The 13,283-nt window shown below is 42.9% G+C and overlaps 1 protein-coding gene across 2 annotated transcripts in view; it reads left to right on the top strand.

The window, feature by feature from the left end:
* Positions 1-13,283, top strand: part of LOC128309498 (E3 ubiquitin-protein ligase SMURF2) — a 39,368-nt gene that overhangs the window by 18,304 nt on the left and 7,781 nt on the right. For both annotated transcript variants that reach the window (XM_053045905.1, XM_053045906.1), the window contains exon 4: positions 10,992-11,228. In XM_053045905.1, the coding sequence (XP_052901865.1) occupies positions 10,992-11,228 (237 nt within the window). The remainder of the gene's footprint in view (positions 1-10,991; positions 11,229-13,283) is intronic.

The raw sequence follows: 13,283 nt of genomic DNA on the forward strand, positions 1-13,283 counted from the left end.
TAAATAATTAAACATACTATCAGCTATATTAATTACGCAACCGGATACGTTAAAATAATTCGAATTAATGTCACTGATCCTTAAATAAACAAGTATGATCTCCCTCACGGATGGTATTTGGTGGCGCTAAGCAGTAGATTTCCTTAATGATCTACTTAGAAAATCAAATCATAAAGCGAGTGGCATATACGCTCGTTGAAAAGATTCATTTACTCTATTTCCCTATATCCCTATTATGTACTGTGTCGTACATGCGGGGTGTGCCGCTGTCGCACATGTGCTCGACCGACTTGCGATCGTGGAGCGATGAACATAACGAAGCGACAGAAAAAAAATTCTTTCTCGCCAAAGGAATCCTAGTGAGAAAAAACTAAGCACAACAAACAAACAAAAAAAACCTCTCTCTCTCTCTTTAACGATCGAAAAACAAATCCACTTCGCACTGGTAAAGCGGGGCTGCCGTGTTGCGTGAAGAGATTTGGCGAGATTAAACGCGTGTGTTCCCTCGTTGTTTCCACCAGTGGCGGCGCGGGGCCCACTCGCGCACCACTCTCGCTGCATGCGCGTTATTATTTTCGTTTGTGCGCGATTCGTTTCTATTTCCCTTCCGTTTCGCTGTTAATCCTTTGCTCTTTCGCGCAATTTACGGCCCCCCCTCCCATACCCAATCCGATCCGATCTTGATTTGCGGCTGCAAAAAAGATCGTCCGCAGCAATAGCGGTTATGTGGTGGTATTCGAATGAGACATGCGATAGTCATGCGATATATAAATCACCCGCCGAGGAAGGAAATGGACGGAGAAAAGAGGCAGGTGAACAACAGGGTGCTGAACATTGGGTAGAGCCGGAATCTCAACTTCCAACTCCCTTTCGGGTGGGAAACGGAACGCCAAAAACACAACGAACGTTCGATTATGCGCGAAACATTTGAGGCATGGTTCGGGATATGAGACGGGCAGTGTGGGCACATGATCAATTGTGGACGCCGGTCAGGTCTCGGTTGTCTTCATTTCCCGAGCCAGATCCCTTTTTTTTCACCCTTACACCCCTCCCACCACCACACACCCTCTATGCGTTTAACGTTCGGTTTTGACGGTGAAGATGATTCATTATTGAGGCAACGGTATTGGAATGCGTAGAAATAGAGCTTTTTCAGCGGTGTGTGCATAATCGGCCTTTCAACTGTATAGCGGGTCATTTCGATATGATTTATTGCTCTATTTACCTTGCCTTCTCGATGATTAGGGGATAATTTTTATATCGTTTTAATGCTAGAAACATCAGCACTAGTGCTTTTTATCAGTTGAGCTTTGAAGACAGTTCCTTAACAAAAATTCTCATTATTAATCCACCATTGTTTTGCTGTCATAAAAATTCCTCCACCCGGGCTAGCATGTGAAGTACTAAAAGGGCAAATTGCATTGTCCTTCAAATTTTGATGTCCGTTCCATTTCTTAGCAGACGTCAACCACAACGCTGATAGTCCTTGAAGTAGTTGACGAACAATCTCTGCCAAAAAAAACAAAAACAGAAAGAGATCATTCCTTGTGATGAAAATGTGATGAAGAGATGAGAAAAAATAAATTATTCCACAAGACCACACAACGCGTTTGCAAGATTGTCCCGCGAGGAAGGAAAGAGACAGACAGCCCGAGAGGGGAAATGGTTGTTCGATGGCAAAAAAACCAAATCAACCGTTCGTAATAATGTCTTAACTGTCCGCGGCCAGCTCAACGCGCATAATCTCCGTCCGCTTTGTTTTTGATTCGATTTTATTTGTTTTATGCGTTCCTTCACATCTTCATCCTAGAGACGGAGCTGATGCAAAAAGCCAGCAAAAGCAACAGCAACAAAAAATGTCAAAAATTTGTGCAAACAAACAAAAAAGGCACCAAAACTGCATCTTTGCGCTTGGAGGGGGGTGGGGCGCGCTGGTCAAATGATTGCAAACATACAATTAGCAATTTGATTCATTTGATTTCATGTTGTTGATGTTTTTTTGTTGTTGTTGTTGGTTACTCTTATGTTCTCTTCTTGTGACGGGGTGTGACCCGTTACGGTTGGTCATTATCGGTCCGGATCGTTTTGTTTTGTTTTTGTTTTGGGTTTGCGTACTGCGCTTCAACATTTTATGCTTTGGTTTTATGTTTTTATAAAGTATTTGATCAATGTTTTCTTTTTGTTTGTTTGGGGCTGTTAATTTGTTTTAAAGCAGAAAAAAAATATCGTAGGTTATTTGTAATTGGGGCCCTACCTCCCCGCCTAATGTCACATTTGATGATGGCGTGTTTTACAGGGTTTTCAACGATTGTTTTACACATGATCGTTGATTATCTGAGCAACTAACGTTGATCGTGTTAGAGCATATGGCCATCAACTGCCGGGCCCACTGTAAATAGTAGGTAGTTTGATTACCTTAGCCTCAAAACTGCGGAGTAACTACGGAAGTCGTACCGGAGGATTATTTTGCAGGGAAAAAGATGAAAGAACTACGATCGTAATAATACTAGTTACTCGATTTTCGGGTGGCACGGTGGCATAATGTGCCTCTATTTTCATCCCTGATACCCCCTACGCAAACAAAGGGGTTTCGAAGGGGTATATATATTAATATTTTGTAATAGAACTGGTACATCAAACTATTTTTTTTAAATTTTCGATTATTTGATTTGATTATTGATTTTATTTTGTATTTATAACAAAAAAAAATGCAGAAAACATTTGTACGCAAGTTGAATTTGCAATATTTGACGTTATCGTTGACATTATAGATTATTAGTATTAACAACAAAAGAACAAATTTGACCGCTATAATGTAGTTTTTTTGCTTCCAAACTCACGCTATTTGTGTTTATCAGACATCAGATAACGCCATCTTCTAACTGTTCTAGATCTCTTTCTACACGGTTAAAACATTGCGGTGAACTTGTCTATAAAACCCTGTAATGTTTTGAGGTTAGACAAAAAATATTTGCTCGTAAAAAATGGCTTCCCGTCATCGTCTGTCCCATGATAATGAGATTTATTGCTGCAATCTTTAGCAATGCACCCAATTTTGCATTTTTTTTCCGGCGTTCTAGAACCACTCCTAAGGATGGACAAATTATTATCACAACCTACTCCTGCCACTCGGAGCCGCTGTTGTGTGCCACATGGCGCACTGGGTATAAATATAAAACCCCCACCCCCCTTTGTAATTGGCACATTATTGACCGGTGGTTTGTTTAACGTTTATGCCCGGCCGGGACGCGAGGGCTGTGTTCCACGACGGTCGAATGAATTGGCGCGACACCAGTCTCGTTCCTTTTTTGCGACTTCATCCGCTGAGGTGGTTTTGGTTGTTTTTTTTTCCTATTTCGTTTCGGGACGGATGTCTCGGCGCCGGTATTTATTTTTTTGTTTTTTTTTTCTGGCCATTTTAGGAAGCCCTTCTGTCCCGAATGTTTGTTTGTGGGATATATTTTACAGCGGGACAGAAAAAAAGGAAACAGATTATACGTAACATTTGGGTTTTCGAAATAATCTACGGTTGATAGACGGAAATGACCTGCAAAGAGTCGTCGCGTTGTTGAACATCGCTAGCAAATGATATAAGATTACTACAAGTTTTATTTTAATAACTTAAGGATATATTTTCTAATTAGTAAAACTGCTATTTTCGTGCACTTTTTACTGTTGCTTGCATTCTTCCCTGTTTATCGTTTGTTGGCGAACAAAACTGCATCATTAACCACTTGGCATTCGCATTTGGGTTTGCTTAAGTTCGTACATTTTTCTCGCCCTAGCGATTTGCCAATCACCATTCGTAGAAATTAAAAAACAACACACGATAACCGATCATTTTCGTTTGGTAAAAAAATTGAGTCACTCCCAATGCTCTCTGGAGGGACAAGAAGCATCTAAAGTGCGGCATTGCATCATTTTAAATCAATTCCAATTCAAACCATCCAACCCGTTGATCGATTGATTAAATGTAAGTATGAATTTCAATATGCCATTTCGCTTTATATTAGCTAATTGGCAATAGCAAATGGGCGAATCGTAACGCAATGATAAACAACTACAGTCATTGCTATAATTGATTTTGCATTTTATAATCTGATGTGCGGCCGATAATACTTGCATAGACATTCCACTTCCTACTACCCCTACACCGATTCATACGACGGAGTGGTACGGAAATGGAGCCATAAAACAACGAAAAACCTTCGCGCGGCCACCACCACCCACACGCACAATGAGAGCGCGATGGGTGCGTGCGCGTGAGAAAGCACACCGTGGGGCCGCAAAATGAAATTAAAATTATCATTAGCGCCGGCTGTCGGCTGGGGGAAGAGAGGGAGGCACAGGGTGAAGGTTGGGCACACTGCCCCCCAACCAACGGTCGTTGATCGAATCGGCCACGCGAATCAGTAGGAAGTGGTGATTGAGCCCGATTGCACTCGAGTGGTTTTCCGATTTGATAAGTATGCAGAACTGAACGCCGGTCGGTGTGTGGCACGGGACGCAAGAGTGCTCGAATGCCCTTTAAAAAACAAGCAAAAAGGTCATACGCATCGAATGTGATTTTCATCCTATCGGAATGATAGATATATTCGCTGTGGCTGTGTCTCTTTGCGCTTCCATCGATTGTGACGCAGGCTGACGGGCCCAGAAATTTCCTTTGCTGCCGCTTCACGCACGTATTGTTATAACTCTTGTCTGACCGTTCCGTACACTCATCAATTCACGCATAATAAATCAAAATCGCAACATGAATTGGTCGATTGCATGTGGCGATCCCTAAGGGCGGTAGTTATAAAATGGTCCCCAACTAATGTTCCCCATCTAATGTGGCGCGTTCAATGCCGTGGTTTGCCGTTGGTCGAGATTCATCATCAGCTCGAATTAGCATTTGCTAGCAACCGAACCTCTGACCCTTTTCATGCACGTGGAACCGATAGGTGTTTTTTTTTGTTTTTCAACCCCCAAAGCGTCCCGACTTGACTGGTTCTGCTGCGGAATGTCCGGCCATGTAATCATCGGGCGCGGATGCGGAAAATATTGTTTAACTCTCATTGTTGTGTGGGTATGAAAATGAAGATCATTATGTTTTGGGAATCTACATCGAAATGAGGGAACTCAAACGTTTAACAGCAAGTCCATTCGTTTGATACCTAGAACCCCTTTTGGGGTTTCCGTTTGACACGCGTGAAGGGTTTCGGCTTTATTGAGTGGCAGTTTTTAAATTTACATTATCTGGCCACAAGGTGGACTGTTGAAAATATCATTGAAGAAATAGAGATCTAGCACCTAATTTGCCAACAGTTATTTATATTTTTGATTGAAAATTACATTAAAATGTGCAAGGTGTAGAAGTTTCAAAAAAAAAATAATAATAATAAAATAGATGTATGTACGTGTAAACGCGCATTGAGCGATGAACACAATTTTGACAGCTGTCATTTAAAACCGAACAGAATAAAAAATGACAGTGAACAACGAGTAAGACCGTCAAATCAAAGTGTCCTCGTATTTAATTGATTTTGAAAAGGTTAGATTAATGACCTTGTGCAAAGTCCGTGAATTTAAGATAAAACTCCAAGAATGAAGCAAACATTAGCAGGTTTTAAAGCGGGTCATTTGACTAATAGACTTCAATGATAATGCCCTAAGACTTAACGGTTCCTAATGAACTTCATATAGAAAGAACTTGTGCTTCAAGAAGAACACTCCCATGCAGTGAGTTCCGGTCGATGGTGAAGTATGTTGACCGAATAGTAGGTCTCCTGCTATTACTTTTGCTGACTTTGGCTTTATTTACCATTTGCTGTGTGAAAAATACTCACATGTTTAGGAAAGTATGAAAATATAGACACGTCGTGAATGGTTTAATTAAAATTGATTGTACATAATGAAAACTATCTTTCAAATTTATTAAAGAACGAAAAATGCAGGGAACTAAGGTGGCTATTGCGAAATCAATTCTAATTCAAAAAAAGATACAATACATAAGGTTATCATAAAGATTCTGAGAGCATGTCACTAAGCAAGTATGAATAGCAAATTAGGTACTTTTGGAATTGGTAAGACTAAAATAACGAAAACTTCGCAAATGTTCAAGATGTCAGAAGCACAGAGTTGCTCGCAAATATCTAAAGCAGGGGTCGGCAAAGTGCAGCCGGTGGGATAGATTTTATCCGGCCTGGTAGAAAAAATTGAAAGACATCAAGTGTGCAATATATTTGTCTAGATTTTTAAATAAAATTTCTTTGTTTATCTTTTCCTAACCAATTAATTCTTGGTAGGTCTGAAAGCTTACTAAAGTTGCTTCACACCGAGGTCCAGAACACACTTTATCGAGGATCGCAGAGTTTTATCAATGATTTCAAAATCCGACTGAAAAGCAAAATTTTTTTTTACAATCCAATTTAGGTATTCTAAATATTTTGAGCCAAGCGACATTGGAACGAAATGCAAAGAAGGAGTACAAAAAAATATGAATACGAAGTTTGACAAAATTATAGGAAGTTTTTTATGTCCAAAAACTAGTTCGGGGAATGTCTGGCCCGTAGCTTCAATGTTGTTTCTACTATCTGGCCCTAATCGTGAATGGTGTGCCGACCCCTGATCTAAAGGGATCTTAACAAAAATGGAAGAAATATCTCAATATTCCGACGCGGCACTCACTGGACATCATTTTTATACATTTATTCGACCTTTCTTCGACTTGTACGAAATATTCCGATAGAAACCCTTTCGAATCTTCAACAGCAAAAGGAAACGAGAGAGAGAGAGAGAGAAAAAAACTGTTTTACAATTATTGATGTAAAGCAAACCAACCAAATTGACAACAATGTATGATAAAATATAAAATGTTGCCAAATATCGTATCGTTCACAATCATACACACTCCATGCATTGACGGGACACAGACGGCCAATATGCACACCCATCCACTCATGTACTGTAAATCCCCTTTCCAGAGGCAGTAAAGTGCCAAACGCACTACTCTACCCTTCTGTGGTACACATCGCAAAGGGGGTGAAATTGGTTTACCACAACGAATTCGCACTAAAGCTGCCCTCTCGCACCGTCCGTGCCACTCGAATGGTAGCCGTGGCCCCGTGGTTTGCCGAGATATGGTGTTTGGGGCGGATTAAAGTTGCAAAAACATCGCCCTCCCCACCCCGAAATAAGTAGTCCATCCTGGGGATCTGTTTCAGGTCACTGTAGGGCATGGAAGGATGGGTGTGTGTGTTCGGGTCTTTGGATGGGTTTATGTATATATTATTATCCACCTGAAATCGCACGGAATCGTTACACTTGCTGCTCAGTAGCGCCACCAGACATACACATCGACCCCCCCGCCTTCTCAGTGCCAGTAGGTCAGACGTGCCGTTTAGTAAATGGGTGTGTTTGAAAGTTTTCCAGCAAAACCCCGGGCTCTTTGGGGTGGTTTTGATGGGATGGTCTGGTGAGATATCGCTTGGGGGGTGGAAGAAGGGAAGGAATATTTAACGAACCGTAGTGTGTGGAGCACACACACACACCTCTCCCATCTTCAATGCGGATCCTCGGGCACAACCACTTTAACACGACATCTCATCCCACTTGACGCACTGCAGCACATCGGTACCGAACACTGTCCACTGTTGTGGCACCGGTGGCTGTGATGGTGGGAGACCATCTCTGGCCTTACATTGTCCCCCGTACGCTCCACCGCTCCCGGCAACGGTTGGATGATATTGTACCGTTCTGGACCCCCGGACCTGGATTCCGCGCCATTCGGATGCGCGCGCGTTCGTTCTGCACGGACGACTCGTTTTTGTGCAGCATTCGGGCGATTGATACCATTGCTGCCTCCCCCTGTACACACAAAAGCGCATAGAAATGCAAACGAAAGGTGGTGCATTGTATGTATGGCGGGCAGTGTGCTCTGGCCGCCGACGACACTTGGGTGGTGGGGTTTGGTCGGTTTGTCATATGTGTGTGCGCGCTTCTTGGGATTCCTTTTCAATTTCGATGCCCTGTTATAAAAGCGACTGCAGAACTGAGAGAAGATCTTCTCGTTGGGGGGTGGGGGGATCTTTATGCCCTTTCCACCCACCACCGCCGGGGGGTGAAGCTGGTGAGGGATTTGTGAGGTGGCACTTAATTAACTTTCGCTTTCTTTTTGCTGCTCCAAACTTGGGATCGTTGGCCAAATTAATAGCCCTTTGTCATGGTGTCCCCGCACTTCTTCTCGCGCGAGCGAACCAGTACGTGTACGTGTGTGAAGTTGTGACCCGACCCGAACCGAATTCCTACAAGTGCTGCTTCCAAAATTTTCCGACACATTCCTGTGTTCGGTGTTCTTTTGTTTTTTTCGTTGTGGTTTCTTTATCGCTGAATTGTTTTGCCCATGCACAGGGTGGTTCTATGCGTCGTAAAAGCGTGAGAAAGGAAGTCTGGGGGGGGGGGGGGGGGGGGGGAGGAAGAATATAAGAAAGTGATAATGAGTAATGCTTTATGCTGCAGCTACCCCTCATGGGGTTCATTGGTTTTATGTTACTCTCAAGGCATTATGTTTAGCACAATATTTCCATAATGTGCATGATTGTTGTATCGCAGTTGATGTATCAGTTGGAGCCCAAAGAGTCTTCAGTGTTTAGTAGTCTTTATGTAACAATTAACTTTATGTACACCGGAACGTCGTACACTCTGAACTGAATGTTGCCCAGAAATGACTTCAATCATGAGTATGAAACAACTTAAGCAAATGTTTTTTTTTGTCCATGCTCATCACTCACTTACTTCACTTTCAAGTACCGATAAGTATGGAGAAAGCACTCTACTCTCCGTGTTTTGAATCAGAGTCAAAAAAAAGTGGGGTTTAGGAATTTGAAACCTTGATTCACTCCTTTGAGATTCATTAAAAATATTACACTGCACTTGAATGCTTCAAGAGTAAGAATGAGTACCGTACTTTAGCGTGTATAACGTCCCCTTTTTAGGTCAAAAATGACCAAAGTCCAATTAAGGGGGTCGTTATGCACGGGTAGTAACTTTACCGATCTAGCTTTAAGGATTAAAGATCGTTGGGTTGAAGAAAAAGGATGGATTGATAAGACAGGGATGAATCTGTGGTTTTAAAATGCTTGGAACAAGAGACCTGAAGTTCTTATGAAAAACCAGCAATGCTGCAAACCAGCAAGTACTGGATGCAGTTAGAGGTCGTCTACCAGCAGAAGTTAAACAAATTGTTCCTCAAAGCAAAACGTCTCTGGAAGTCATTCCTGGAGGTCTAACCAATCAGCTGCAACCACTACCGTTTAAGGGTTTGATAAGAGTAGAATGGAATAAGTGGATACAAGGGGTTGAGTCGAATCGAACTCCTTCAGGAAGCATAAAAAACCCACTATTCCAGATATATGTCAATGGGTCCTTACTGCATGTGTCAGTGAAGCGATTGTCATTAAATCCTTTAAAAAATGCGGAATCAGTAGCAATCTTGATGGGACTGAGGATCATGCAATTTATGAAGATAGTAATGACGGGACAATGATGACAATGAAAATCCAAAAATCTTGGATAACTCATCTGGGGGTGTCGTTATGCACGCTAAAATACGGTAATATCCATAACACTGATAACACACTTTTACACTCACTCATGAGTGAGTCACTAGTAGGCATAGGGAGTGAGAGTGAGTATAAACGCAAAAGAGTGGTAAAAGAAATCGTTAAATGGAGTTAAATCCATTCACTCACTCGCAAGATTTAACTCACTCACTCACTCACTCACTCACTCTAACTCTCTAATGATTAAGTATGCAACATCGTAGTGTTGTACGAAAAGAGTTACTCATATCTTCATCTTCAGTGAAAAAGTTAATCAAGTCGTGAGTCGATTGAGACATGAGTTAAACAATATATCTTTGAAGATGCATGAAACTAATCATTCATTAATCGCTGAAGAATCATGCAACTCATGATTGATATCGTTTATTTACTCATGATTCGTTGTTTAATAATAGTTGTTAAAACAGTAGAAAATTCTTTCTGATTTGAGTGCGACTCAACCAGCACTCTGTAGACTTCAAACAATTCGTTACATGCTAAACAAATTTGTCACCATTAAAACAACCGATCGTCTATTCGATTCGCTCCCGAGCCCTTGAGTGTCCCCCGTAAATTCGGTCCCTATTTTGTAGCAGCAGGAAATGTGACAAGCATTATTATGTAATGTAATGCCTCGATGCAGCCACTGAATGCCCGAAGCAATCATTGTCCATTAATAGAAACGAATTAGGCTCATATCAAGCGACGCATCAGAAGCAACCAGCCAACCAGGGACCGGATCGGAGTGAATCGTGCCCGACTCGTGCCGCTTCCGCGTACGTGCCGGCGCTTGTTTTGTTGTCCAGCGGCACCGCTAGCTCTCGGCGCGTAAGTCACTCGTTAGTGACACATTTGTCGTTTTGTTTTCTCTTCCGGACCCACGGTACCATGTGGGATACAGCCAGCGGAGCGGGCGAGTTAACAGTGGCAATTGACAATCAACTTGCACGGTTAATTTGGGCCACCAAAGCAACACGACGATGCGCCTCGCCGACCATCGCCCGTCAGACTGGGGAGACGTGAGTGCCTGTGCCGGACGAACCGCTACAGTCTTCAAGTAGTCTTGTGCGCGATACTACGGGAAGCGAATGGACTGGACCCGACTGCGGGCCAGTATCGAGTCTCCGGTTGTCTGATGGGCGTATCTTGCTGGAACACATTGCATTCTATTAACCGAGCGCGCAACTACACGAGGGGCAGTTTTGATTGTTTTATTGCTGCCTAACTGTCACGCATTCCGGCCACTACTAGTACGCCACACGCGGAAGAGCCGCATTAAGGCACGCATTTGTTTACAACTGGAACGGCAAATTTATTGTTTTATCGTAAAACTAGCTTACGCAAACCGGGCGAATTAATTAACCAAAACTTTGTTTGTTTGTTTTTCTTTCCTTCTTCCCAAAACTACAGGACTGCCCGATCCGTTCGCCAAAATTCTCGTGGAAGGTACGACCCAGGAGTACACGACAGAAATCTGCAAAGCATCGCTTGATCCGCGCTGGAACTCACACTACGATCTGTTCCTCGGCAAGAACGATAACATCATCATTTCGATCTACAACCACCGGAAGCTGCACAAGCGGCAAGCCTTTCTCGGCTGTGTGCGGATAGTGGCCTCCGGCATCCAGCTTCTGCGTGATACGGGATGTAAGTATCTGGCATCGTCATGGTAGATAAAAGAGTAAAACTTTACCAGTGACATGGGAATTCTGAACAGGTTCACGGCAATGTAAAAGATCAAAGGTAATGATGAAAAGGCATCGTTAACATTCTTTAATTATCCAACGTTATTTCTTGCCTGGAAAGATGTGATAGATCTTGTTCTATAACAACATCAGAAGATCTTGGGATGTCATTTCTGGGTTTCTACGACTTCATGGACCAGTTAGTAAGGACACTTGGATTTTTGCTCGAATTGTGAACGGGAATGACGTTCTGGGGTTGGCCACACGTGAGACGACTAAAGCAACGTCCCCGATAGAGGACCATATTTTCTTTAACGTAGCATAACTTTTATGAATATCTCAAAATCTTCAAGGATTTGCTTCCGACAGAACGGCGAATAAGTAAAAGTTCCCAACTGTATTTGAAGGAAAGCAGCGCTCCCATCCTTCTTGATCCAGTCGAGATTTGAACCCAAGCCTTAATGTGTCGTTTGGTTGTGTCTTTACCGTTTCTGCTATTTGATCGATCTTCTCATCGGTCTCTTATTAGTAGCTCAGTTTCGGACATCTTTTTTATCAAAAACTATTAAATTTTATGCACTTTTGTTTATTATTCTTTCTAAATGCTTTGCTTTTGTTTCTTCCTTTCACTAACTTCAAACATTTGCTCTTTTCCTCTTTCTTCCTTTGTTGCATCAAGATTGCGTTAAATGGCAACGCTTGAAAAGCGCGATTTAAATGCATCTGCAGGTGCAAGGTTGCAAGATGGCTGTGGTGCTTAGAGACGCCCGGCCAGAAAAAAAGCATGGAGTGAAACCGCAAAAAAAACATCCGGGCGCGCGGATTCATTATAATTGCGGGGCGCCACCATCCGGCCATCCGGATTGCGATCCGGGTTGCGATTTTGTGCTCTCCCATTCGTACCACAGTGCGAATCCTCTTACGGATGGAAAGTGGTGCGCTTTTAAGCGATGGCTGCTCTAGAGTGCCTTCGGTAAAGTGTGTCCCCTACCACCCTACCCGTGTGCAACATTGCAATGTTGTGCAGTGAGCGAGAAAGCAGAGTGGTGCGTCCAAAAGGGCTCAGTCAAAGTGCACTTGCACATCGTTAAGGTGCCATGCTGCCATACGTCGTGCATCGTGAGGGTCTTCTTTTTTTCAAGAAGAATGGGAAACTGTTAGAAACAGTGCACGTACCACTGGTGGGTGCTGTGTATGTCGTGTTTTGCCAACGGCCTTGAATGCAACGATCACAATTGACGAAGCTGGAATGGAAGTTGTTGGAGGGAGGGAAGAGAGATCAGAAGGAGGGGGATTGTTGTCTGTCTTGTTCCCCGGGAAAGTGGGCCAAATTCAGCGCCCAAATAATGGTTTTTAACCGCATTTCCCATGGCTCATGGCTCCCAGTAACAGATCCTACTGCCTAATGGTTGGGTTGAGCGCGCCACCGTGACGATGTGTCAACCGATCTGCTGGGCGCAGGAGAGACGTACCCAGTACCTTCGCGGCAATCCCCGGGAAGGTTCAGCATATTTACTACGAAATGGTCGCAATAACCCTGTGAAGCAATTTGCTAGTGGCGAATCGAGCTAGTGGCCCGTTGCCTTGTGTGTCGCTTGTAGCGAACAAAAGAAGAAAAGAAAAAAAGAAGGTGCTATAAATTAATTAATTCTGGTCCGCTTTTCTGACGGCTGAGATTATGATGAGCATCATCATCATCATCATCATCAACAACAACAGCATCACTAGCGCACAATCTTCTAGCGGTCGGTGTGAAAGTGCTGTTGTCCAATAGGCCATCGACGCCCTCGCGCACGGTCATAAAAAGACTGAGGCTAAATGTTTCGAAAAAACAGTGGTGTCGAAATGATTCCACGATAAAGCAGCAACGAGTTAATGAGGAGCAGCAGTTTAGCAGCAGATGTAAACATTAATACTTGAAGGATTTTTTATCAACAAAAAAAAAAAAAAAGTAGTAAGAGTGGAAGTTGCATTTTCTAATTTAAAGCTCTTTTGTATCACCCTGAAGGATGCTGAG

The sequence above is a fragment of the Anopheles moucheti genome, chromosome 2, assembly GCF_943734755.1.
Source record: "Anopheles moucheti chromosome 2, idAnoMoucSN_F20_07, whole genome shotgun sequence".
NCBI lineage: Eukaryota > Metazoa > Arthropoda > Insecta > Diptera > Culicidae > Anopheles > Anopheles moucheti.